This window comes from Leucopleurus acutus (genome assembly GCF_964270905.1).
Source record: "Leucopleurus acutus genome assembly, chromosome: 5".
In the NCBI taxonomy this organism is placed as follows: Eukaryota; Metazoa; Chordata; class Mammalia; order Artiodactyla; family Delphinidae; genus Leucopleurus; species Leucopleurus acutus.
The window spans coordinates 66,505,951-66,533,877 of NC_139147.1; the positions used below are offsets into that span (position 1 = coordinate 66,505,951).

A 27,927-nucleotide genomic window follows, 5' to 3' on the forward strand; every position below is an offset into this window, starting at 1 on the left:
GCATTTAAAAGTGGTTGTGGACAAGGTACCCTTCAAATTGGGTTTAAGAATTCTGAGAATGAAAGTTTAAAGAATCAAACGGTGATTAATGAGATCAGTAATTTGTAGCAATAACACAACCAGAGATGACATTTTAATATCTGATTAGCATTTGAATAATACTCCAAATCCAATCAAGGTGACCTGGCTATAATTTGAGAGAAGCAAGACTTCTATACATTATGACTAAAATTAAGAAAGCTTAAACCAACTGTAATGAGTTCTCTTGGAAGACAGAATTAATTATTGCTGGTGGGGAGTACATGATATCTGTAAGAATCACTTGGACAGGGAGATGGAGAACTAGTATTGGTCATGTGTCTCCAAGATAGAGCAAAGCAGAGGGTCTTAACTAGCCAACATTCAGTCCACTTGGAAATGCTTATCCCTATGGTATACACGTGTACCTGGTAAACAGCCACTAAGATTATCCTACCAGATCTTCACATGCTCCCTGTGCCACCTTCCCAGGTTTGTTTGGCTTCTCATACAGGTTTACCTGCAGCCAGCCTCACCCGATGCCATTCAGTCTCATAAGGTCCACGGCAGTTTTTGGAGTCATTTAGTTTAACCTCTACCCAATACTGTTCCCTGACTTCTCATTACTTCCTACCCAGACTCAGGTGATTCTTTTAAATAAACTTGTTCTATCAGTCCTTGAGTAAACCTTTCCCCCTGCAGCTGCAGTCCCCAGATTAGGAGAAACTTTTCAGGCCTCTTTTAAGCCTCCTGAAACTCAAATCTACTTTTATGAGGTAAATGGTTAATGTTCTTGCAACTTTATTTGGCCTTAATTTGGGGGAAAGAAAACAATACAACTATTATTTTAATTTCTTTATTTATCAATAGTATCCAAAAAAAAAAAAATCAAGAGTTAACAAAAAACAAGTTAAATGCAATAAGGAAGCCTACTAAATACAAATACATTTCACAAATACACAGGCAACAGAAACCTGTCCAAATTGCTTCTTGGAATTTGACTGTTTAAAAACACAAGTATAAAGGGAAGACATTCAGACTGGTCCACATGGGCTTATTAGCAGGTGGAGGAGCCCTGCTTTCCAAAAGCAGTGATGGAGTCCAGAGTCATGGCATGTGAGAAGGTTTCCATGGACACTGAATCTTAACAGATGCTGTAATATGTTTATAAAAACCATACACACACAGAGAAAGCCCAAGGAAGCTTGCAGTCTGAGCCCTGTGCTTTTAGAGAGCTGGAGGAACTGAACCCAATTGAATCCTGTTTATTTGCTCCATGCAAAGCTTCACGCAAGACTCCCCAGACTAGGCTAGTTAGCAGCTTTCCGTGAATGATTGTCAGATCACATGATCCTGTGGTGCAGACAGTAGCTTCCCTATTTACAGGAGGAATGCAGATTTTGCTCTTGGGAATTCAATGTTGCAGGGGAGGGTCGTCTTGGATAGCAACCACTGACCTAAATGTAACTGGTGAGGAGACACTCTGCCTTCTTGCTTTAAACAGACTGGTACTCCTGCCCTCTCTTCCATAGTGTCCAAGGGCTGGCAAATCTTGATCAAGGCGTGCTGTTGGGAGTTCTCCAAGGCACTTTGACAGGGAGGTACATTTCAGACCACACAAGTTGGGTTGGAAGACAGCTTTTAAGTGGGATGATTTACAAAAGCTCAGAATTCTAAACAAAGTGGAATGTTTTCAAAGGAGAAAAAGGAAACCTGTTTAGAAGGAATTCCATTTTCAGCACAACTGTCTCAGAGTTGCCTGTGCAGTATAGTCTACATCATTTCCCTTTGGTGGTCTGTAATCTGCTTTCTGAAAATGAGATCTTATGTCAAGTTTTTAATTTTGTTATTCCAAATGCATCCTAAACATTGTATTGAGTGGAGTTAATTATCACAGAGGCCGAAAGACACAGGAATGACTGACTTCTCCCCAGTCACAGTTTTAAGATTCAATGTCCATTTTTTTCCCTCTTGAAATGTGAAACCTTCTTTCATCCTCATCTCTAAAGGGAAAGTCATTTCTGCTCCCACGAAGGTTAAAGATGACATGCAAAAGTGAAGACAAAGTGAAGTGGTTCTCTTTCCCACTCTCTTCCTGGGCAGGCTTTACCAGAAGGCTCTACATCACAGCACAACCCGTGGGGCCATTCATATCGAGGTCAGATTTGGTCAGCTTGTTTTTGGCTGTCTGACTCTTATATAACAACAAGGTTTCATTTATCTTAAGCAGAAGGAGGAAAATCACATTGTCTCCTTCTGGACCAATTATCAGAACCACAGAATTTACAATTTCTCAAGTCAAAAGTTTAATGCATTCCTACCTGCTGAGGAAACTGAGGCCCAGAAATAGGAAGAGACAGGGACAGAGTCACTCTCCTAGTTAGTGGAGGATCAGTGAGCATATTGATAGGCTGGGACATCTAAGCCTTGCTTAGCTGCACTGGTCTCAATCCTTTGGAATACTGATTTGCATGGATCTATGAGAATGAATGAAAACAAATTAGCTTTTTGGATCTTAAAAGCTTTGTATGGAGACACTTCTCCTGGCTGCTGTCTGAGGTACTCCCTGCTCCTCTGACAGACTGCTGACCCACTGGAAGCCAGGGGGCAAACTCTGGGCTGCATCTAGTATGTGGCAGGGTTGGGGGGAGTCCGGGTGATAGCAGTCCCTGCACAAGGAAGAACCCCAAACTCTCCCACCTCTGAAATGGCAGGACTAATGAAAAATAATTACAAAAGCTTAATTTCTAGTCAAGAAAATAAAATATTAAACAACAACAACAATAATATAATGATAATAACTGAAGAATGAAATCAACTTGCCAAAAAAGTTTACAGAAAAATAGCACCTTTGGTAAAAAGTATTTTAAAAATTTGGTTAGGTCTCTAAGGGGCTCAAAGTCTACAAGTATCTGCATCATTTGGGTGCACCCTCCCAGACACTGGGTAACTAGGAGGATGGCCGTGTATCTAGAGCCAGTGGCTGGGGCCACGAGGAGAAGCACAGATGCTAGAGGTCTGTTATGCTGATGGCAGCAGGAAGGGCTGGAAGCCGAATGCAGTCTTCTCCACTGAGCTTCCCAAATCCCTCCTCTGGGGACAGCCTGCTAAGCTCTTTCTCACTGCCTGCACCCCCTGCAGCATGTTCACAGCTGTGGTAGACTCAGAAGTGTTCCAGATCTGGGTACACTCTCCCAACACCGATGCAGTTTCCCTCCAGCCCCCGAGCACCATTTACAGTTTCTCTCAAAGTACTCCTAGAAATGAAGGCTATGGCCCTTCCCCTCCTAGCCAGCCACCCCCATTTCCTTCACTGCAAAACAAATAGACAAAATAAAACTCATTGCTATACAAGCAAATACTGGTGATTTGGCGATTGTAGCAGACACTTGCGTATACTGGACTCAGCGCTGAAGTGGAAGAGAAGGTGCCAGGCTCTGGACACCTTTCCCAGATGCCTCCTCATTAGATCTCTTTGGTGCTCACTCTCTTGGTCTTTTCAGCTGTTTCCTTTGAGAAGCAAGAGAAAATAAGCGTTATGGAATTAAAAAAAAAATATTGGCATTTATCTAGTCTTCAAGACTTTACATAGCATGACAGATACATGCTTATGCCGAGTTCTGTTTACTTGTCTATCTCCTCTGTGGATGATGAACAACTTGAGGACAAGGATAATGTCTTACTCGTGACACGGCTGTATAGGGACTGTTGCTAAATTAAGAGCTGACCCCATTTAAACTCCTATGAAACAATAACGTCAGACATTATTATATTCATGAAGAAATGAAGAAAAGGATGCTAAATGGAGGTGCTACAAAATGTTCTGAATCCAAGTTGGGAGAAGCATTAACAGCAACAGGCTCGGGACTTCCCTGGTGGCGCAGTGGTTAAGAATCCATCTGCCAACTCAGGGGACATGGGTTTGAGCCCTGGTCCGGCAAGATCCCACATGCTGCGGAGCAACTAAGCCCATGAGCCACTACTAAGCCCACGTGCCACAACTACTGAAGCCCATGCTCTGCAACAAGAGAAGCCACTGAAATGAGAAGCCCTGAGAAGCCTGCGCACCGCAACGAAGAGTAGCCCTCGCTCACTGCAACTAGAGAAAGCCCGCAGGCAGCAACGAAGACCTAATGCAGCCCAAAACACACACACACACACACACACACACACACACACACACCACACACACACACACACAAAAAGAGCAACAGGCTCTGGAGGCAGATTGCCTGAGCTTGAATCATGGCTGTGTGACTTTCTGGGGGACTTTGGGCATATTATGAAATCTTCTGTCTCAATGTCTTCAACTACAAAATGAGTACTACCTCTTATACCAGTAGCCCATTTCTCCAAAGAAGACATTCTTACTTATAGCCAAAAAGCACATGAGAAGATGCTCGACATCTTTAGTCATTAGGGAGATGAAAATCAAAACTACAATGAGATGCCACTTCACACCCACTAGGATGGCTAATAAAAAATAACGACCATGACAAATGTTGGTGAGTTTGTGGAGGAATTGGAATAGTGCTGGTGAGGATATAAAATGGTACAGTCACTTTGGAAAACGGTCTGGAAGTTCCTCAAAAGATTAAACACAAAGTTTCCATATGATCGAGCAAATCTCACTCCTAGGTATACACCCAATAGAACTGAAAACATAAGTCCACACAGAAACTTGTAGAAGAATGTTCATAGCAGTATTGTTTATCATAGCCAAAAAGTAGAAACAACCTAAATATACATCAACTGATGAATGGATATATAAAATGTGGTATATCCACACCATGAAATGTTATTGTGCCATAAAAAGGAATGAAGTCCTGATTCATGCTACAACAAGGATAAACCTTGAAAACGTTACACTAAATGAAAAAAGTCAGACAGAAAATGCCATATATCATATGATTCCATTTATATGTGTCCATAATAGGCAAATCTATAGAAATAGAAAGTAGATTAGTGGCTGCCAGGGGCTGGGGGAGGGGAGAATGGAAGTGACTTCAAATGGGTATGGGGTTTCTTTTAGGGAAGATGAAAATGCTCTGGAATTAGACAGTGGTGATGGTTGACAATCTTGTGAATATATTAAAAACCATTGGATTGTATACTTTAAAAGGGTGAGTTTTATGGTATGTGAATTACGTCTCAATAAAAAAATTAAATAGGGAATAAAAAACAAGTGTCTGGCATCTAGTACACACTGTCGGTGCCCCATCCATAGCCCGTGCCTTTAACGTTTCAGTACACTGGCCTGGCTTCTTACTGCCAGCAGCTGCATCTCTTTGCCTGAGGCTTTCTCTGGCTGCTGGAGCCTGCTCTGCCCACACATGCTGACAGGGCAGAAATGCCAGGGAATTCATGTTTGCCGGTGGCTGCTCTCAGCCAATGGCTGATGGGAGTTCATACAGGCACAGCCCAGCTCCCTGCTCCGTTGTGCACAGTAACTATTCCTGGAGTTCTGCAACAGGACTAAGCTCCACTTGCTCCCAGTGGTAACATGCCTGGATATGCACTCTTTATTGTTTCCTTCCCTTCATGGGCTCTCTTCCCAACTCCCCTTCTGGTGTTTCCTGGGACTGCCTCCCAAATAAACTATTTGTACTTGAGTCCTTGCCTTGGCGTCTGCTTCCGAGGCAACTCACATAAAACAGAGACGCTAAAAAATGTTAGCTATTATCATTCACTCCCCACTGTCTACTCTGATCATTTCCCCACCCTAGATGAAAGGAATTCCTATTAAGTTCTTTTTGCTTTTAAGGGTTTATACTCATCTGGAGGCTCAAGGCTGCTGAACTATGGAAACACAAAGGGCTAGGAGCTTCTGCATTTGTTTTAAAAAATGACATGAGGTTTCTACACTATCAGTGACAATAATGACAAGGCATATGAAAAAGCATCAATAAACATGAGAATTTATTATTAATACTAATAATTCTTGATTTTCAATTCAAATATTTCATGTCAACAGTTCTTGTGACCATTATATTCCTTAAAAACTTATATGTCAGAGAGAAGGCCCATATTACCAGACCCAGTTTACAGACAGATGATTCAAGGAGCAACATCCTCTGTTAAAACTACAGGTAAACCAGTGGAAAGACAGGCCCAGAAGTCCAGCATATCCATGTTTTCTCCCTAGGCCCTCAGAAAAATATGTCAGTGGATCACTATTCTGCTAAGAACCTTTTCCCCAAGAAGGCCTTCAACTTAATGACATAGAATACTGATTTATTATTTTCTCAAGTCTCTAGGAAGCAGAATCTCTAAGTTTCCAGGCTATGTTCTAGCTAGCCTGGCATTTAACTTAAATCCTTTCTGCTGTGGCCCAAATCCACTAATTTCATGCTCACTGAGAGACAACTGTACACCAGACCCTGTGCTAAATGCAGGGCTACAATGGTGAGCAAGTCATAGAGCCTGCCCTCAAGAGGCTCACAGTCTTTGGGTCTGGGCACTGGTGGTGAAAAGAAATAGGAGGTTTTTTAAACTATGCTCATTTGCAAACCACTTCCAACACATTTGCAAACCACCACTCAGCTGATTCTAACTTATAAAGCAATTTACCAAGTTGTAACCTACATCTGTTGGGGCATACTGGCCCCACGAGGACTCCGTCAGGGAGCTATATGTATCATGGTTTGCGTAATACAGGTATACAGGTATATCGTTCGGGACCTAATGTATGGGACAGAGCACATCTGCTTTGTCACCTGGGGAGTTAGGCAGTGTCTGAGTGGTAGAAGGGCCTGGTGGCAACAGGGATACCTGAACCAGCGTGGAGGCTGCAACTCACCTGGTGCTTTTGGAGCTCCTCCACATATCTGGTCATTTCCTCCTCTGTATGGGTCTGGGCCCCCTTCTGATTCTTTCCTGTAAGAAGAACCAAGGCTCAGAGCAGTGGTGGCTGAGGGAGGCCAGTTAGGGATCCCCACTAATATCTACCTTTTAGGCTCTCAATTTCATTTCCCATTTACCACATGGAAGGCGAGGTGAATTATCCACATTTCTCTAACTATAAAGTGTCCCAGTGCAATGGACACCTCCAAAGTAATGTGCGTGGGTAGTAAGTGACTGGGCCAGGGCCCAAATCCAGGCCAAGGGGAGACGGATGGAGCTGGGGTTCTAGAAAACTTTTCTGAAACATCTCTTTGTAGAAGGGTGATAGTGGTGATGCTGGCTTGTGCACGGCCCCCTCCTCCCCAAACTCTCCCTGACATCTCTATCTCCCAACCCACCCTGCCCATGTCTCAACTATCTCAACTTTCTCTTTTTTGGGGGACCCAATGCTGTTAATTCAACCATGTGTATGAACATGCCTCCTTTTCCTGCTTGGCATGGATGGCAAGCAAGAGTCATTTTGTCTTCCAACCACCTAAGTCTTTGACATATAGGATTTCCTAAGCTGTCATAAGGATTAAGTGGGTTAATATGTAAAGTGCTTAGAAGAAATGCATGTAATTCTCACTCTTATGCATTTGCTTTCTTTATTATTATTACCATTCTAATCTCTTATCAACATTTGATCTTGCCCTGGGTCTCGAACCTCTCTTGTTCCAAACCTCTGGAGTGACTTTCCAACATAATGCATCTGGCATAAGTGCTTTGCCCTCAATGCTGCCCCCTGAGAGCTCTGACATTACAAGTATGAGCCAGTCTCTTGCTCCCCAGTTTCCTTGCTGGGACCCAGCCACTGCACTCTTCCCCACCATCCCCACCCTGACTTCTCTCATGGTGATTTCACGACGGAAGTTGTCTCCGTGCCGTCCCTTCTTTCTGCGTGAGGTGCACAGCTCACCGTCACAGGTCATGGCTGTGCAGACCCAGTTTCCACAGGCACACACACAGCGGTTACAGTCCACCTCGGTCTCAGCTCCATCAGCATATGTTTCGTCCTCCAGAGCACACTCTGTGGGACCAGAAATAAGAGGCAAGAGTTTAGGGCGAGGGTGGAACAGGACGTCTTGGCTATAGTCTGTGCATGTTACCCCTTTCCCAGACAAGACCTGCTTGTCCCTCAGAGGCACCATATCTGAGCAAACGCCACCAACAACCTGAATATTTTTGGACCTGAATCTCAGCTCGGAGATGCTGGGCTGGCGCCCAGTCTAGAATCGTGGAAGGGAATTTTCTTAGTAAGCTCTGCAGAGTTCCACGATCCCCTCTATCTTGGCCCCCTCTAAATGTCCCCACTCCCTACAACCCCCTCCCTATTTCTTAGGTTAGGCATACTCTTCTCTGGAGGGTTGAAGGCTGGATTGAGACACTTGAGGAACTCTTGGAAGCTGAGTTTCCAGTCAGCATTTTCATCAGACAGTTCAATGAGAGCATCGATACAGAGTCCTCTGAAATGAAACACAGGAGAAACGTGTCAGCAAGACCTCAGCTTCAGTCCCAAAGAAAGGAATTAAGCATCAGGATTACACAGACCTAGGCCTCCGCAGGCGGCCAAGGGGACTATTTAAAGAGAACATTTCTACACTGACCTCCTACAACCATTATGCGACCCGACTCCTGTAAGCATCCAACCTTTAGTTTATTATATGGGATGTCAGATCACTCAAGCTGTTCAAATATGCCCAAGATGACTAAAGTTTCCTGGATGGTTTTGTCCACTTGGATTGGCAAATGTTTCACCACCTGCATACCTTCCACTAGCAGTTGCCTTTCCCCATGCTATGCATGTCAAGTCAACCCAACTAGAAAAATCAAACAGAAATGGTAGGAACAGATGATATGAAATGCATGTGTGATTTGAAAGAACATGAGTTGAAGCCAGCATCACCACTATCACCCTTCTGCAAAGAGATCTTTCAGAAAAGTTTTCTAGAACTCCAGCTCCCTCCGTCTCCCCTTGGCCTGGATTTGAGTCCTGGCTCAACCACTTACAACCCAAATGGCCTTGGGCTAGTTATTCAACCTTCCCGCACCTGTTTTCTCAGCTGTAAAATGGGAACCAGGAGCCCTCCTTCACTGGGATATTATGGGGATCAGATGTTGAACTTGTAAAATATTACCTCATTTCAGGTTATCAAAATATGAAGGATTTACAGATATTATACTTTAAGGTCATGGGCTATTATTAGGAAAGAATCCTAGAATCTGGGTTTCATGCTTTGAAATCTTTTGAACAAATAGGTGCTTTTCCTATTTTTAATTCTTACCAGTATACTGGAACCACACCAGAAGTTTCTTAGGGGTTAATTTTTATTAATATTTACTCTGGAATAATACCAGAAAAGGAGAGGAACGTGCTTACATTTGTAACAATTAGAGTTCTCTACATGAAATAGCACTGGTTATCTTAAAATCAGAACTAAAGCTATTTTAGACCTATCGTTAAATAGAACATTAAAGTAATTCCTTAAGAAAATTAAACATTAAAACATCACCCATGACACTCAGAAACAACTTTGGTCTGACGTGATCATTTATTTTAAAATTACATTCTTCCATTCCTTGCAATTGCTGGCCCAAAACAGTAACTACTTGATCCGATATCATAACGTTCACAGAAGAGACCAGGACAGAATCCCTATTTTGCTTTTTACTTCACATCGACTTTGACACTGGTGGCTCCTTTGCAGGTAGGAAGGGGTTCAAATCTCTTCTCTTATCCAGCCTTCCCTCGTGGACCTCTCCCTTACCCGCTCACTCCACTCACCTAAGCAGCTTGTTGTTCCCCTGGTCTGCATAGGTAGTGATGTTGATGGCGGTTTCATTTTGCTCCACAAATTTCAAAAATTCGCTGGAGTCCAAGCGAGAGTCACCATTATCAAAGTTCTAGAAAGGGGACAAAGTGATCTTTCAGGAATGTTTTGTAAAACCCCAGCTCTATCATTCCCCCATTCAGCTTGACCCATCTCTGGTTCATCTTGTTCTTGACACTGTCCAACCCTGCTCTGCCCTTTGAGCAAAAAAGGTTCAAAGCCCTGGGGCACCCAGAGAAGGAAGGCACCTGTGCCCCAAGATGAGAGAGTCAAAGTGTCTGGGCAGAGGTCACTGAGGGCCTTCCAATCCTAGACCCTGCTCAGGATGGCAGCCTGAACCTAGGCCTGCACTGTCCAAGGAGCCTGGGGGTGCTTAAGAGGTCTCTGTAGCCGCATCCCTGACCCTGTTCCAGACATTCTTGACTTCACTCCACCACTCCATGTTCTCAAACCCTAATGATCATGGAACAAACTTGTGAATCAGAATCTGCTTCGGAGCCCAGGATGTGTATTTCTAACAAGCTGCTTGGGAACAATGGTGCAGGTGACCCTCAGAGCTCACTTTGGGAATCACAGAACCATTTCTTGCTGCTTGAATTCCAGCCTCCCTGGCCTGCTCTCAGTGCTCACTTCTCACACTGGTACACCTAGCTGAACTCATCAGTGAGAAGTCAAAGGCAAAGGCCCCTGCATGTTATTTGCATTGATAACCTGCCCGGAGGTGATGCAAGCCCCCTACCCCTCCACCCTATGCTGCAGGCTACACTGTAGATGGTGCAGCCTGTCCTCATGACCCAGCTCACACCCCATGAGCACAAGGCAAGGGTGTAGTGAGCTCAGTACTGTCCTCCCTTTGGCAAGATGCTAAACTGAGACCTTAGCCATCTGGGACAATTCGGGATGCCCAGGCCCCAGCCGCAGGAGGAGGGTGGCAATTTCAAGGCTCTGATCAAAGTCCAAGTTGGATAACTGCTGCTCTCCTAAATAGTTCTAGTGGAAAAAATTTTTTTTTCAAATTTCTTTCCCTAGGCTGCCTCATATTGCTACCCTGGGAAATAGTCTGCACCCCCATGTTACTTTCAAAGTGGCTCCCAGGCGGTGGAAGGGATTCTGGAAGAAAAGTCTGACCAGGTGGAAGGGAAAGATACAGCTACTGACTCTCCTTGCATGACTCATGTGTCATGTGCATTCTACACTAAGGTTGTAAATCTTTCCGTGGTATGTATGACGGGTACGTATAAAACAACCCTGTAGGCCTTTGCTTAATCCCTAGTTATCATTCTCATCCTAATTCCTAGGAAAAGGTCTCAGATCTCTGGTCACTATACTTATACCCTGGCTCCAATTTCAGCCCTGGCCACCAGGAATTCAGGGTGTGTGTGTGTGTGACACGGTCATAAAAGGCTCTTTCTACCCGGTCTTCCCCTCTTCACTCTGTTATGCTTTTGTCTAAAAATTGTGACTGAAACACCAGTTGAGATGAGAGTCTGATTCTGGTCTTATCCGAATTCCGATTAGATTTGTTTTGCAACTGATTTTGATGTAAGGAATGCCGACTGGGCTAGAGGGCAATTCACTGGTTCAGAAACAGTCTCTGTGAGATACTGATCTCTCAGCAACAGGCAGCTGTCTGCCTAGTGGGAAGAAGCCTCCCTTTGAAGATTGCACCATATGGTTCTTTGATAATCATCAACAAGTAGATGGTGAAAACCCTGTTTTCTCGGAAGACACTGGGAAGAGTGAGCATTTGTTTGTCGGTCAGGAGTAAGCTTTCTTGGTTAGCATGAGAATGCCCTACAGAAAAGCTACTTTCTCAAGTGGCCTTGCAGTGTTTAGATGGGAGCCTATTAGAGAGAGTTACTGCCAGAGGAGGTGGAGATGTGTGGAGGGGGTGTGTGGCCCTGGTCCTTGAGAATCAAATTAACAGCACCTGCCAGTGATGCCCACGGCAGGGTACCATCAAGGGGCCACCAGAACCGTTACAAGGTCCCAGGAGGTCTCCTGGAAAGAGCGTCCTGGGCCCCACGGCTCCTGGGCTGTAATGACCACGGCAAAGTCACTGCTCACGACCGACCCAGCAGGTGCTGTTCACTTGGCTTTGGAAAAATCATTTTCTTTTAAGTAACCTTCTGCTCCTGTCTGACTCTCCTGGCTCCTTTCTGTAGACAAGGAAACACCCCTGCCCCCAGGGCTCTCTAATGTGGGAGTAGTTGAGAGAGAAGACAGAGTGAGAGGCTGTGCTTTCTCTTCTCAAACACTTGGAATCCAGAGAGATTTACTTTCTGTCACAGAGAGAAACTTCTACCTAAGGACGGTAACGCAAATGAAGTCCTAAACGACCAATATCCTACTTCAACCCAACCTGGTATGTTTCCATCCGTGGGGTCCATGATGCCAGTTAGAAAGAGGAAGCCACAGACTAGGCAGGTGTTGACCACATTCAGTGGCCACAGAGGTGCCAAGAAGTCCCTTGTGTGTGTGTGCGTTGCCCCCGAGTCCGGGCTGGCTAGGCCTGCGACACACCCTGGGGGCATGTGAGGGCGTCCGTCTGGGGATGAGCCTCCAAGGGCATCTACCCAGAGATGTGTGTGTCTGTAAGTGAGGGGGTCTTTTGTGCAGGTGTGGGAATGCGGGCACCTGAACGTGTGTGTGGGATGTGTCTCTGTGTGGCATGCACATCTCTGTATGTGGTGTGTGTACGTCTGTGTTTCTGTTATGTTTATGAGTGTGATGTACCTATGTGTGCGATTATGTCCTTATCAGTCAGCAGGAAGAGCGCCATTAACTGCTTCTTCCAACAACTGTCTCAAGCTCTCTGAAAGATCTCCACATCATGGCAGCCTTACTCATTGCTAAATACTATTCCCTCCCTCGTTTTCCTCTTTGAAAGCAGCATCTTTCCTCCCTCCAACTGGAACGATCTGTTTCTTCAGCTAAACACAATGGGAACAGCAATATCTAGGTTCATGAAGAATTCTGGACCCATGAAACACCAGTCCATTGACTCTCCTCAGATGAAGAGAAACTCTGCAGGCCATGGATGGTCAAGTTAAAGACTTAGAGAAGGGCTTCCCTGGTGGCACAGTGGTTGAGAGTCCGCCTGCCGATGCAGGGGACACGGGTTTGCGCCCCGGTCCGGGAAGATCCCACATGCCTCGGAGCGGCTGGGCCCGTGGGCCATGGCCGCTGGGGCTGCGCGTCCGGGGCCTGTGCTCCGCAACAGGAGGGGCCACGGCGGTGAGAGGCCCGCGTACCACAAAAAAAAAAAAAAAAAAAAAAGACTTAGAGAAAAGCCAAACTGGGTGGGAAAGAGGCTGAAGTGGCCTGGGTCTGGGTATTGGCAGGCAGCTCTACAAGGTGTCATATGGAGGATGGGGATACAGCCTGGCCATATTTTTCATGGACAGGCTCTCCAAGACCTTTGTGGCTTTAATTGCCCAAAGGGAGCAGCCCATGTGTGTTAGATCCCAAAGGCTGGACTCCTGGAGTCCCACTGTCTGTCTCAGCTTCATGGAATGATCTATGAAGAAACTCAGGGACTCTATGCAGGTTTATGTTTCCTTGTGGTCTGGGAAGATGTGATCAGGTAATGGGAGAGGAAGACTCCCTTTCTCCGGGCTGAACGGTCTTTGACTCCAACTCTGGTTTACCTTAAAGTACTTGTCTAGGATTTCACTGTAGTTGCTGCCTTTAGAGAACCAGCCATCTGGGATGATCTCCGCTTCCAGCCACTGGATGATGCGACGCCGGAGTTCATCGCGGTTGGACTGATAGCAAACGACTGCAGGAAAGGGGAGGGAGGTCAGCCGAGCAGTGAGGACCCCAATGTCACCCAGCACCGTGTACATGGGGACTCAGTGCCCAGGAGTCTGCATGTGTCATCTCACTGAATTCTCACAGCAATCCAGGGAAACAGGATCATCACACACATGTACAGAGGAGTCAGCCCAGGGTACACACTAGAAAGTATCTAACCCAGGATTCAAGCTCATGTCTAAAAATATAAAGTTTGAGAATGCTGAAACAGAGATTATGTTGCTAAGGCGAGAAAAAAGAAAGAAAAATAAAGGACATTTTCATTAACTTTAGGAAGCTGAGGGGAAAAAAATCAATCAATCAATAGAACAGCTCTCTTGGCTCAAAAATGAGCTGAAATAATAAACGAATAAGTGAAAACATTACAATTCTTTATGCACTGGATTTCTGATTCTTTCTATAGCTTTTCGTCTCTCTCACTTAAAAACTTCTCCCACTTAAAATTTTATACTTTATTATGAACAACAGAAAATGAGGCCAAGGAAGGGCATGTTGAAGCCCTGCTCTGGACAGCTGTTCATTGTAAGCCACATGGCAACAACAGGTGGGGCTGAGAGTCCAGTGGATGGGGAAGCAGAGAAGGGAAAGCCTTGGCAAAAGGGAATTCCTGGAGGCAACACATGTTGGGATGTGAAAAGGGCACTGAGCCAGGGAAATGAAACTATGGGCACTTTCCCCCACTCTGCCACTTCCTAGCTGTGTGACTCAGGGAAATTCACTTAACTTCTCTGAGCCTAGATTTCCTCATCTATAAGGTAATTATAGTAAAAGCTACTTCACAAGGTTATTGTGAGGATCTAAGGAAAATTGTATGCTAAAGGAGTCTGGTAACTATAAATCATGAGGAAATTTTAAATTTGTATTCATAGAAAACCATGGAAAGAGTCTCACTGTCGTTTCCAATCACCCCTTTCAAAACGAGTTGTCCTATCTGATTCTCCTTGTTCTGTGACACCCGCAGGTCTCACAGAGCACTGAAGGAGGGACTTGGTGGCTTTCCCATCCTTGCAGTTCAATCATTACTCAGCAAAAATGGAAAACACAGCCAACATTCTGACCCAACCAGCTGCTTCCCGTGACAAGCACAAAAAAATGCAGTTTTGCAGCTTTTGTGAGCTATGTTGAAGAGTGACTAGTTCTGGGTCACAAGTTCTGACACACTGAAGATCTTGTGAGCTTTGGCAGGGATTGTGGAACATGGGATTTCCTCCCTAAGATGCACACCGTAGAAAAAACAGGCACTCACCTGGGCTGGCAGATGGACTTACAGATTTCTTCTCTGCAAGACAAAAGGAGAAAATGCATAATGCAAAGTGAAGAAAAAAGAAATTTCTGTGTATTGCTAGGATTAAAACTGCCCACATTAAGGGGGCCACTTATATCTTTCCATCACTTCGTCTTGAGTCCTTACATCCTCTCCTTCCAGGTCCCACGTTTGGGGATCTTTGCTTCCCTGCTTTGTTTGACATTTTGAGGCCACTGAGTTGCCCTCCTGATCTCACACCTCCTACTGTTAGCTTGCGGGGGGCGCGGTGCTGCTGGGAGTTTGAGAATTCATACAGAATCATTATGGACAAAGAAATGGAGACCAACATGTGGGAAACAGCTTCTTATTTCTCCAAGGAAGTTCAAGGCTGGCCAGGCGGCTGGTGTCTAGGTAGCAACAAGCTTGGGACCCCTTCCCTCTTACCATAATAGCAATGGTTTGAGTGTGAATTAGAGGAAATATCATATTATCAGGGCTGAGAGGTGCCCAAATTTAAAAAGCATAGGATATGTGAAATTTATCTGCTTTCTAAAAAGGTACAGAATTCAGTTAAATGCTACCATATTATTGACTGTTGATGTGGTTCCCCACCCACTATCCATCTCCAGACAGCACTGAAAGCCACATTGGGAATCTGATGCAGGAAGCACAGGGCAGAGGCCTGGGCCACCCAGGGCAAACCCAGCAGGCTCATGAGCACCAAGGGGATGCCTCTCCAAGCAACTGGGTGGTCTCCACAGCTTTGGGCACTATGCTCAGGGTGGAAAGGACTCCAGGAAGCCAGGCCACACTGCTCCGTTCCATGGCTCCCCAGTTGGAGCTGTGATGTGGTGATGAGAGCACTCTTTACCTTTGCAGTGTCCATCGTAATCGACCTGGATTTTGGATCCAGTGAGGCAGGCATCTCTATGCAGCTCGCAGTGGTTGAGGTAGGTCTTGCTGTTGCTGCCACACACAGGCCTCTTGTGAGGTTTGCATTGCTGAAACAGACCGCGGAGGACGTTGGTGCAGTTAGGGCTGAGTTTGTGTGTGTGCACATGCGCACACGCACACGCACACAGAGCCATCTTGTGAGGGGAGTCCCCACCAGCAGAGATGCCTTCTATCCTGCCAGGGCAACAGGGAGCCTCAGCTCTGGCATCAGTGACCTTACCCCACTCATTGTTAGAGGGACCACATCACCTTGCAGCCCCTCGTGGTGCTCTGTGCTGATCCTGGCCCAGGGTCATCTCTTCTACGCAATGAAAAGAAATAAATCCCCCCTACTCCAACCCTATCAAATTAGCAGGAAGGGCATTTTATTCGAAGTCAGGAATCTGGATTATCTATCACTTTATCACTTTGTAGAAAGTCAATCAATGTAAGTCTCTGGATGATCTAAGATCCCTTAAAATTCCAACATTCTTTTTTTTTTTTTTTTTCTTTGCGGCACGCGGGCCTCTCACTGTTGTGATCTCTCCCGTTGCGGAGCGCAGGCTCCGGACACGCAGGCTCAGTGGCCATGGCTCACGGGCACAGCCGCTCCGCGGCATGTGGGATCTTCCCGGACCGGAGCACGAACCCGTGTCCCCTGCATCGGCAGGCGGACTCTCAACCACTGCGCCATCAGGGAAGCCCTAAATTCCAACATTCTACGACACAAAACAGCCAGAGCTGGGAATGTGGAGAGACTGAAAGACAGGCACATACAGCTCCCTACCCGCCATCATCCCAATTCTTCACTTATTCCAGGGTCTAGCTACAAGAATCTTTGCTCTCTGGCTTTATTGAGTATTTTGTTTTTCTCCTAATCTCACAACAGTTGCTGTGAGGCAGGGGCAGGGGGTGCCTGGGTCTTTGTGAAGTACTACACAGTAAATGAACTAAGGTTCACTTGGCAACCTGATTCTACTTTGGCTATACTATATAAAGTGCCATTATGACAGGCAAGCTCAGTTTCTTTAGACGTCATGATTTTTTTTTAGTTTCTTTTAAATTAATTTAATTTAATTAATTTATTTATTATTTTTGGCTGTGCACGGGCTTTCTCTAGTTGCAGCGAGCGGGGGCTACTCTTTGTTGTGGTGCGTGGGCGGTGGCTTCTCCTGTTGCGGAGCGCGGGCTCTAGGCGGGCGGGCTTCAGTAGTTGTGGCACGTGAGCTCAGTAGTTGTGATTCGTGGGCTCTAGAGTGCAGGCTCAGTTGCTGTCGTACACGAGCTTAGTTGCTCCACGGCATGTGGGAGCTTCCCGGACCAGGGCTCGAACCTGTGTCCCCTGCATTGGCAGGAGGGAGGCCCGAGACTTCCATGGTTTTTGAAAGGGGTAAGTGGGGAGCAAGTTCTGCTCAGACCTGATAAAGGCACTAAAGCAAAAATGAGCAGCTGTGATAAAAGAACACAGAACCCTGGAACTGGAAAGTAGCCCAACCTTTCCAACTTACAGACCAGAAAGCCAAAGCCCAGAAAGACAAACTTCTTTCAACCAATACTTACCACTGGGTTCTTACCATGTGCTGGCCCTGAGCAAAGCCAAACATGGTCTGTCTTTATGGCATCCAGTGGCAACTAATTTGTTTAAAATCACACAATGATATATGGCCGAGCTGAGGCTAGACACCAGGTTTCTGGACCCTAAATGGCCACGTAGTGGCCAGGAACACCACTAGTGAGGACATCCCAGAGTCCCCAGCAGATTTGGTTTGCAGGTTTCTGAGTTGGGGACTTCCTTTCTGGGACAATGGGTCAGGATCTTTCAACAGGGGACTAAGGTGGGTGTATTTACTTGTAGAATTACAGATGAATTTCCAGTCTTGGGTTCATTTGACAGAAAGGGGAAAAAAGGGCACACATCCAGGTTATTTATGTTTGCCAAGAGCAAGAATCCTGCCTATTTCTTAAAAGGTCGCTTTGTTTTTTAAACTTCATTAAAAACAAAACCAAACCTGAGAAATCTGCATTCCATCTAGTATTTTAAAATATGCATATCCTTTGACCTAGCATGCCCCAGTGGGACTCTTTATCCTACAGAGATAAAGCCAGCAGCATGTAAGAACATTTGTAGAAAGATTTCATTGTTTGTAGTGGTAAACAACCCATGAAGCAACCTAAATGTCCATCTATAGGAAAATGATTACATAAACCTGGTTCCTGTACATCACTAAATATTGAGCTATTAAAAAATGAGTTAGAACTACATATGCTGACCTAGAGGGTTGTTGTTATATATTAATGAGTATAAGATACAAGTTGCATATATCTAGATCTGTCTATATTACGATCCCATTTTTGTATAAAATAGGGGGAAACCCTATATGTTTATAGCTGCATAGAAAAAAACCCCGTGTGGAACACCAAACTGTTTATACTGGTTATTTCAGACTAATGGGATTTGAGGGTTATGGGGAAGATTATTAAATTTATGTTTGCATAAATGTCTGTACTACTTGACTTATAAAAAGCAATTGTTAATTTTGTAATTTAAAACTCTTCTAAAGCTAAACATTTTTTAAAAGGAAAAATATCCCTACATTCACATCTGATTTTTAACTTCTGAGATAAAAATTTCACTTCTCTCAGATAGACAAGGTGTGCTTTTATAAAGATGATGAAATCGTTGGCACTGCTCTGCAGACTGGTAGCTCCAGCGAGATAACCACACTCTGGCTCCCACCCTCAGGACTTACCTCGATGCAGAGGCAGGTGGGCTCTCCCTTCTCTGTGACTGCACATTCCCGGCCGGCTCCACAAAACACATTGGCACAGATCTTGGATTTGCTCCTTGGTTCCTCCTAAAACACAAAATCATCAAGGAAACCCTTGTGTCAGTGAGATGAGCCCATCTCCAGATGAGCCAATGGTGGTGATTATCTCTCAGGCTCGGGCCGTGGCCTAGAGTCGAGGCTCATGGTGCTGAAGGGTCCTAAACAACCAGAAGTTCTCCCCAACAGCCAGCATCAGTCTTGCTGGCACTGCTCCCTCTCAGGCCCAGCTCCCTATGAATCTCTAAGATTGTTTCTCAAAGAGCAAGAGCTTCTTTCTTGCAGGCTTCCTTTCTTCTAAAACGTTTATTGAGCACCCATTAAATGCCAATACTAGGCTAAGGACTGGAGATAAAAAGGCATAGTCCCTGTCCTCAAGAAGCTCCATGGCTATCCAAGGAAACAGACTAAAGAGACCTCTAGAAAGCAATGAGGAAGTGTTAACAACAGGAAGGTGAGACTCAAACAAGACTTTCTGAAGATAAGATGCCTTAACTGACTCCTACAGGATGAGAAGAGCAAGCTAGGCAGAAGTGGAAATGCTTGAGAGAAGTACAGATATCTGAAGGACCAAAACCTCACTGAGCAGTGTTCAAGGCACTGCCATCTCAAAAGGCAAAAGAAGGATGGCTAAACCATTGGAAACATGGATCTGCTATTATTCGACATGGTCTTATGCAGCCCCTGCCCACATCTGCCTCTGGCTTCAAGACCAAGAGGGCCAAAGAATCACGTGACAGACAGACCTGTTCTCAAACCACTTGTGGTCAGACATTCGTGTTCAGACATGTGCAGCACAACTGACAAGGCAGGGAATGGTCCCAGTCTGTGCCACTGACAATGTGGGTGTTCACAGGCACTCATCTGTCAGTGACACAGTCCTTCCCTCCTATTAATTGGTGGCAGAAAGCTAGCCCCACCTCATCTGCCACTCAGGTCAGCAGTAGTGGAGGCTGAACGAAGGAGAATGTGATTTCTTGAGCCCTTTTCTTGACTGCATGGGTAGGCAGTCACCAGCGCCTCCAGGCTTCTGCCCACTGGGGTAGCATTGGCCGTGGAAGAACCAACAAAGATGGCAGAGGCTGGGATGGGGTCGTGGGACTGGCTATAGTAAAGATGGGGGATGGAACCTAAGATTCCATCCTTCAGGCCACGTCTGCCGTGTCATGCAGAAAACTCACACCCGCAAAGCTTGTAACTGTAAAATTCTTATAGTCGGTACATGTTTTACATCCAAGAAAAGGTCAAAGAAAGCAATAAACAAAGTGGATGTTGAGGGCTGAGAGGGTATGTCCAATACAAGTTGGTCTGCTGCCACCCGGAGGCTGCTTTGCAAACTCTAGGTTATTTTCTCTCTGAGCCAGCTTGCCCGTCATGCAGGGCTCCCATTGGCCTAGAAACCCTTGCCATGCTCACATTTCATTGGTTCACAAGCTGTTGCTAAACCCATTCTCTTTTGGATGTTGCTAAGGCGAATTCAATAAAGCTGGCAGGGAGCAAAGAAAGAGGAAGTAATTCCCAGCAGGCTGGGGGTACTGGAGAGCTGTTGTTTCCTAAACCAGGAGTGGAGATAAAATCTAGTATATTCTCCAGGCAGGGCCCTCTTGGAAACTCCCTGGGAATGGCAAGCAGCTCTAAAAATGAAGAGGAAAAGGCTACTGCTGACCAGTGTAAAAAAAAATCTCACGTAAGACTACCTTCTCCTCGCCCCCTTCATGAAACAACATGCTGAGGGCTACAGACAAATAGATACCCCCAGTGAGTGTGTCACGTGAGTTAAAGACACACTACTGCATAAAAAAGCATGCTCAGACATATGCCTACACTCAAAGACACACCAGCAGACAGTCCCACAAGCCTTTACCACTTACTAGCTGTATGTCCATAGTTAGTCACTTCAATTCTCTGAGCCTTGCTTTCTTCATCTGTAAAATAGGGGTAAATACCTGCCCTACCTTGTGAAGATGAAATGAGATAATATATTTGGAACTGCATCATAAACTGTAAAGCAAGCTGCTTGCTAAGTATTATTCATTTTAATGATTATAGAGTTTCCTGAAGAATAACCTGTGGCATTTACAGAGCCTGTTTTCATCTTATGTTTGTTTTTAGTGAGTATTAAAAATAAAAGCTTTTACTGATAGGTCGAACTCAACCCAAGTCATTTTTCAGAAATAATTCTCAAAAACCCATTTAAAGAAACAGATACCCTTTACATAAAATATAATGACTAATAATTGAATAGTACTATTAAAATTTACAAAGCGTTTTCATACATACAATTTCATCTTACTGTGGACAGCCCTGCAAAAACATGCGTATTATTAACCACATTTTATAGATGAGGAAACAAAATGGGAAGGTCGAGTAACTTGCCCAAGGTCCCACAGCTAAAAATGAGGAGCTAGGATTCCAACCCAGATCTTCAGACAATAGATGACTAAGCTCCTATTTATAAATGCCTGGCGCCCTGCTAAGTGAATTTCATTTTACAGGATCTTATTTAAGCTCTACGACAACACCATAAATCAGACATCATAACTATCCCCATTTTATAGATGAGGGAACTAAGCCTTAAGAGCTTAAATAAGTAGAAAGTGGCAGAGCTAGGGTTCTACCCAACCAAAGGGAAAACTATTCTTTTATATTTGATTTATTTTCATATCTGTAAGATTGGAAATTAAAGAAATTATGATGGGGATTTGATTTGCATAATTAGCAAATGTCAGGAGAAAGTGCTTAAGGCTATGACAGAGTTAGATTTGATGTCCACCTCCCACCTCTGCTCCTTACTTGCCATGGTTGTGGGCAAGGTACTCTCTTTAACCTCAGTTTCTAGTGTGTAAAATGGGAACACTAATCCCTATGAGGACTGTGGGAGGGTTATATGAGATGTACTGCATGCAGCACAGTGCCTGCCACACAACAGGAAGCGGCCGTTATTACAGAGGGCAACTGATTTTCATACAATTTTCCCACCGTGATGCTGTCATCACCTTGGGCTGTCAAGTCCCCAACCATCCTTCCTTACACTGAATGATAATACTGAGAGCAGCACTGATCGAATGGAAAAAACCAAGGGCCTAACAACCCTGTTATCATGTCTGAAGACCACAGAGAAATGCTAGCTAAACAGCATTCCTCTTTGCAGGTGGCACATCTGTCAATAGGGGGCAATCTCTCTCTTTGTCTTACGGAGCTTGGAGCTGCAATGCAGAAGCGCAGCTTTGGCTTCAGCAGCTCCTCCCAGCTCTGTCCTCCCAATCGAGATGTGACAAAGCGGGGTGGGAGAATGGGCGGGTGCCCTGAGGGCATCAGGACACCAAGAACCAGGGATTTGCTGACTTGGGAAAAAACATCTAACCTGAAGCCCTCACAGCACACCAGCCCCCTATTCTGCCCATTCACAGGCATGCTGTCATGTAGAAATCAATAAGGAAGAAAATTTTCTTTGTGTCATTGAAAGCCCTTCTCCAAGCCCTATGTTTTCTGGGAGCAGGGATGTCAGGAGCATCCCTGAGGCTCCTGAGAAGTTCCTCAGAGGGGTAGGTGCTCTTACCCGTCTGCTGAGTGACTGATTCTGAGTGGGGGAGAACATCTTGAGAGGGGATAAACATGGCAGGAACATGCTCAAGGTACAGGACAATGGCTGCCTGGTGTGTGAATGCAGGAAGAGAGAGATGAGGTGGGGCTCGCAGGTGGCAGGGGGCGTGTCAGGCCAGGTGATCCAAGGGGCTCTCCATGGATCTGATGCACAGTGAAGACCCTGGGAAGTTTGGGACGGGGCAGGTGACATGATGAAGGTGGTGCTTTCGAATATTGCGTCTGGTCCCTTCCAGCTTGGAAATACCGACTCAAAGTGCAGGGCAGCCTGGAGAGAGGCTGGAGACAAAAACCTGCCAGGTGGGGCTTCCCTGGTGGCGCAGTGGTTGAGAGTCCGCCTGCCGATGCAGGGAACACGGGTTCGTGCCCCAGTTCGGGAAGATCCCACATGCCGCGGAGCGGCTGGGCCCGTGAGCCATGGCCGCTGAGCCTGCGCGTCCGGAGCCTGTGCTCCACAACGGGAGGGGCCCGCGTACCACAAAAAAAAAAAAAAAAAAAAAAAAAACCTGCCAGGTGTAAGGCCGCAATCTTGTGGGGGGTGACCAGGGCCTAGGGCTAGTATTAATCAGGGCACCTACAACTGAGTGAGGCTCTTCACAGATCTCTTTGTCCTCACAACGTCTGTGTAGGTTTCCATATTTTTAGTTCCATGTAACAGATAGGGAGGAATTATAAGATTCAGAAAAGCTTTGTGATGTGCAGAGTCCACATAACTAGCGAGAGCCGCGTCAGAACTGGAACACAGGTCAGCCTGACCCCAGAGTCTTGATAATCCCTTATGGGGAACAGTCAAATGAGCTGCAGGGAGAGGGTACAGCTACAAGGGCTGGTACAGGGAGGAGTCACAGGCGCAGTGCAGTTCTCACAATGGAAAGAAAATTGTCTGCTTTACTACCATAACAATTTTAGGAATTAGGTCCCAGAGCTGTATGAGAATTTCATCTACGTAGAGATAACGACGTTGGCATCTGAATATTCTCTGGGAGCGTGAGGTCGCAGGTATATGAACTGGTTGTCTGAATATACCTGTGTGACTGAGTGGAGAGAGGGAATGTGTTCTGGAAGTGAGGCCACCATGATATATGGAGAAAAATCAACAAAATACTTGCTCCCTATGGAGAAACATCAAGTTTCTAGCTTTATCCTTCTACATCCTCTCCTTGACTTGCTTTTATGTTGTTTTCATTATGTGTTGCAAGACATGCTCTGGGGGTTTGGTCTCATGTTAATCTGCACACTTCAAATTCCCCTTGGTAAAAGATGACCGGGAACATTGCTGACTTTTACCAGGGAAAAACGTCCTCTCTGAGCCACTGCATGGTGATAATGATACTTTCTGTTTGAATAGCAATTTTGACGAGTCTGTAATTTTGATGAGTCTGTAATTTTTACTGTTACTTTTATTTTCAAAACCTTTTAGGATAGGCAGGCAGGGGTTACTTCTAAGGCCCCTCCAGATGTAACATCCTGTGATAAAGACGAAATGGGAGGCTCACAGCTGTATTGACTGGTCCAAGACTTCATGGGTACAGACCTGGGTCCTGGCCCAAGGTCTCCAGACTTTATTTCCAGTCCTCTTTCCACTAAACCACTTTGCCTCTCTACAAATCAGAGCTAGAAAAGGTATTGTCTTGGATCCAAGGTCTAAAAAAAAAAACAAAACAGAAATTATCTTTGCACTTGAAAAAGATCCTTTGCAAGCCATGGGAAAACCAGTTATCTGCAAAACCACCAGTAGAGGTGACAGGGTGTCTGAGTCTCTGGGCTGACCAGCACTAAGCCTGAACATAAAATATGCTTTGAATGTTTAAAAGAAGTCTTCTGAAGTAAAACAATTTCTAGAAGAACAGTGTGCTTTGGCAGGGGAGGAAGCTTATAAGCAAAGCCATAAAACTGTCAGCTTAATATACCATCATCATTTCACTAATGTGAACTGGGTTGGCTCTGTCCCCTCCATCCCTTTTCTCCTTCCCAACTTTCTTTTTGAAAAAAACAGCCCTACGTATGCCAAGGTGGAATTTTGGCTCCCCTTGCCACTATTCTGTGACAGAGCGGCTTTGCTGACATGAGAAAGGCTCTCCTTGCTTTGCCAGAATTAGTCATGGAAACTTCACAGGAACACCAGGGCCCCTCAGATATGCTGAGCACCAGAGCTGGGGACAAAGGAATTCACAGAACTGGGGAGAGCAGGAGACCTGGGTGGGGCACAGGCTGGGACGGCCGTTCTGGAATGGAACCCAGTAGCACAGGCTTGAGAAAGCCAGGAAGAAAGCAAGGCCACTTCAGGACCCTGAAATATGGCTGGAGCATCATGTGACCTTGCTCAATTCTCTGATTCTTTTTCTCTGAAGAGTGTGTTGCTGCGTCCTACATATTCCAGGAAAGAGGAGGAAGGAGTGACTTCTAGCAGTTGCTCTGATGCGCTTGGCAATAGGCAGTGTGTTTGTCCCTCCCTCGTGGGTGCTCACAGCCAATCCCTCATCTTAAGGTTTAGGCACCAGGGCCAGACCCAGGTTTTGTGGGGCCTGAAGCTTAAACAAGTTGAGGGCCCCCCCCTTAAGAAAAAGAATACACCACTATGACTGCAAAATTGGGCACAGGGCTTTGGAAGTGGGCCTTACAAGTAAAAGGACCGAAAATGAAGCTTAATTAGCTTCTCAGTCAATCTGACTCACCATAAACAAGAAGGCTTTGAGGCCTTTAGTCTGTTAGTCAGAGCCCTATTTAATATTTTATGCACACAAAGTGTATCTCAAGTAGACTAAACGCCTGCACATTTTGGCTTCCCACAGACTCACCACATTGTCTTGCCAGAGAAAAATGCTCAGTAAACGTTTTTTACATTAAATGTCATTTGGGGCTCTTCAGGTTGGTGTCAGTGTCAGTGGCCAGCGACAATGCACTCAGGATGTTTGGGGTAAGGCATGGCTAAGCTTCATGATATCAAAATAAGGGCTGCAACACCCCCAAGAGGATTAGCCTTAAGATAAAAAAAAAAAAAACCCCTCTATTATGGATCTGTCATTCAAGAATTATCTATTTTTTCATTGTATTAATTTCTATGTTCAGCCTCTATCATAGCTTACAGGATAGCACATTTTCTACTCATTATGTGATAATGTATTGTGTGCCTGGAAATGTCTACTTTCAAATTTCAAATGGGACAAAGCTGTTTACCTTAACCACTGTCTTTGTTATTTTACAGATTCTGTCACGTTCTCCTAAGTGCTGGCCCTGTCACACAAGGATCTACACTGCCATCTTCATATGGAAGCCCTTTCACCTTCCCAGCTGCTCATCTGCCGTCTCTGGAATGCCTCCCCCTCCATATGTTAGGACTTTTTTGAGGTGGCCCAGATACAGCATGGCAGACTGGATGCTTGGTTTCTATATAATGGTAAGTTCAGTTTTCTGCAATGGTCTTGTCCAGTCATAGCATAAACAAATAGTGGCATTTAGTAAGCACAGAGTTAGCAATATGTTAGGCCCTTTCACATGGACTGAAAATAATCTCACAAGGGTCTATGAGGGTAGAGTATTCATCCCCGTTGGCAGTGAGGAGGCTGTAACTCTGAGCTGTGTGTGAGGTAAGTAGGCATTTCTGCTCCCATGCCTTCATGTCATGGTCCACAGCAATGAGCTGGGTGTCTTCCTGTGGAGTGCCATGCTATCTCCCCAACTCAGGCACATGCAATGACGCCACTCTGACAGGGGCTATTGGGCTCCCCACTATCTGTCAATAGTCTTCAGAGTGACCCCTGGGAATTCCCAAGATAGCGTGGCAGTCTTCCTAAAGGGTGCTTTTTGTAAGTTCCCTGGTTTCACAATTTCACCTTCAGTTTCATCAGAACCCTGAATGGAAACTTTTAAGCCAGACCACTCTCCACCCCGAATTAGTCTGTTAGGTGTGAGCATGGTATTCATTTTCTGTTTTCCAACCATCTGTCTGAGACTTGTCCATTTTAAAGGACAAAGTAGAGGGTATGGATAGTCCTCTAGGCTTCTTCAGTGAAAGCCAAAGCAAGGAGTTTAAACCTCTCAGAAAGCGTATTTGATAATGCCTATAACAACAAACAAGAAGGATAACAGGGGCTTCCCTGGTGGCGCAGTGGTTAAGATTCTGCCTGCCGATGCAGGGGACATGGGTTCGAGCCCTGGTCTGGGAAGATCCCACATGCCGTGGAGCAACTAAGCCCGTGCACCGTAACTACTAAGCCTGCACTCTAGAGCCCGTGAGCCACGACTACTGAGCCCGCGTGCTACAACTACTGAAGCCTGCGTGCCTAGAGCCCATGCTGTGCAATAAGAGAAGCCACTGCAATAAGAAGCCCGTGCACCGCAACGAAGAGTAGCCCCTGCTCGCCGCACCTAGAGAAAGCCTGCGCACAGCAACGAAGACCCAACATAGCCAAAAATAAATAAATAAAATAAATAAATTTATTTAAAAAAAAAGAAAAAAGGATAACAGCCTGTGACTAGCATGGTACAAGTCCTGTGGCATATACTCTAAAAGAGTACAGGATGTGGCCTCTGCCTTCACAGAAGTTTCTAACGTAGTCCGGGAGATGAAACTAACACACACAGACCAATGCAGTCCTGAAGTCAATGGGGCTGACCTTAGGAGATGGGTTTCATGGACGAGGTGGGACTCGTCCTGAAGAATGGTAGGATCTGGACAGAAAATCTGTAAGTTTCTGAGCAGGAGGGTTTTTTTTTTTTTTTTTGCGGTACGCAGGCCTCTCACTGTCATGGCCTCTCCTGTTGCGGAGCACAGGCTCCGGACGCGCAGGCTCAGCGGCCATGGCTCACGGGCCCAGCCACTCCACGGCATGTGGATCTTCCCGGACCAGGGCTCGAACCCGTGTCCCCTACATCGGCAGGCGGACTCTCAACCACTGCGCCACCAGGGAAGCCCTAGCAGGAGGGTTTTAAGAACAGTTGGGTGGTGGTATGTGGGAAGAAATAGGTCAGGAGGAATTGGGGGCACAAGGAAACCAGCTAGAAAGAGTCTGGGGTGATAAGTCTCATGGAAGGTAGTGACATGGATTCAGAGAAAGGAAGAAATCCAAGAGCAATCTCTAAAGAACAAGGGGATCTGGCAACATACCAGACAGAAGAGAGGAAGGAGAAAATCCAGGGAGCTGCCAAGATCTCTGGCTTTGAAGGCCTGGAAGGCTGCTGGTGTGTCTGTCAGAGTGGAGCCCTGGGAAGGGGCTGAATGAAAGAGGGGCAGGCAATGATGAGTCAGTTATGGACATTAGTCTAAAGGGACAGTAAAACATCCCACTAAGTTGAAAATAAAGGATTGGAGGTGCACATCTGGACATCATCTGTGTAGATGATGAGAACAAATGAGCTCAGGAGGAAAGGGTGGGAATGGAGGGCTGAGGGCAACTGAGACAAAGGGACAAGATGAGCACAGACAGCAGCAGAAAGGAAGGCAGGTTGCCCATGGAGTCCTTGTGCAAATCAGAAAAAGTGTCTTCCCCTTTGGGCAGATGCAACACCGGGCCAGGTTACAGGGCTTGGCAAGCAGAGTGCAGGTTGGATTTCAGCCCCCCTCACCTCCTGGTGCAGTGAAAAGCCTGCACAACTGTATGAGGGCTGTGAAGGCGGACCAGCCAAGAAAGCAGAGTAGGCACATTCAGAAAACTGGGAGCAAAACCAGGAAGTCTAGAGAGCTCCTAGAAATGGAAGATGAATGGCACTGCATGAGAAATGCTTTGGCAAACATTGGGAAGTAGGCAAAAAAAAAAACCCACAAAAAAACTTT

General features: G+C 45.6%; 1 protein-coding gene across 1 annotated transcript in view; it reads right to left on the minus strand.

Annotated features, from left to right (window-relative positions):
• Window positions 1-2,642: 2,642 nt before the first annotated feature.
• Window positions 2,643-27,927, minus strand: part of FSTL1 (follistatin like 1) — a 49,552-nt gene continuing 24,267 nt past the window's right edge. Inside the window, exons 3-11 of the mRNA XM_082839653.1 lie at window positions 18,477-18,581; window positions 15,665-15,794; window positions 14,794-14,826; window positions 13,382-13,512; window positions 9,686-9,804; window positions 8,254-8,366; window positions 7,820-7,930; window positions 6,818-6,894; window positions 2,643-3,528 (exon numbers count right to left, since the gene is read on the minus strand). Of these exons, the coding sequence (XP_082695779.1) occupies window positions 3,484-3,528; window positions 6,818-6,894; window positions 7,820-7,930; window positions 8,254-8,366; window positions 9,686-9,804; window positions 13,382-13,512; window positions 14,794-14,826; window positions 15,665-15,794; window positions 18,477-18,581 (864 nt within the window). The 3' untranslated portion in view covers window positions 2,643-3,483. The remainder of the gene's footprint in view (window positions 3,529-6,817; window positions 6,895-7,819; window positions 7,931-8,253; window positions 8,367-9,685; window positions 9,805-13,381; window positions 13,513-14,793; window positions 14,827-15,664; window positions 15,795-18,476; window positions 18,582-27,927) is intronic.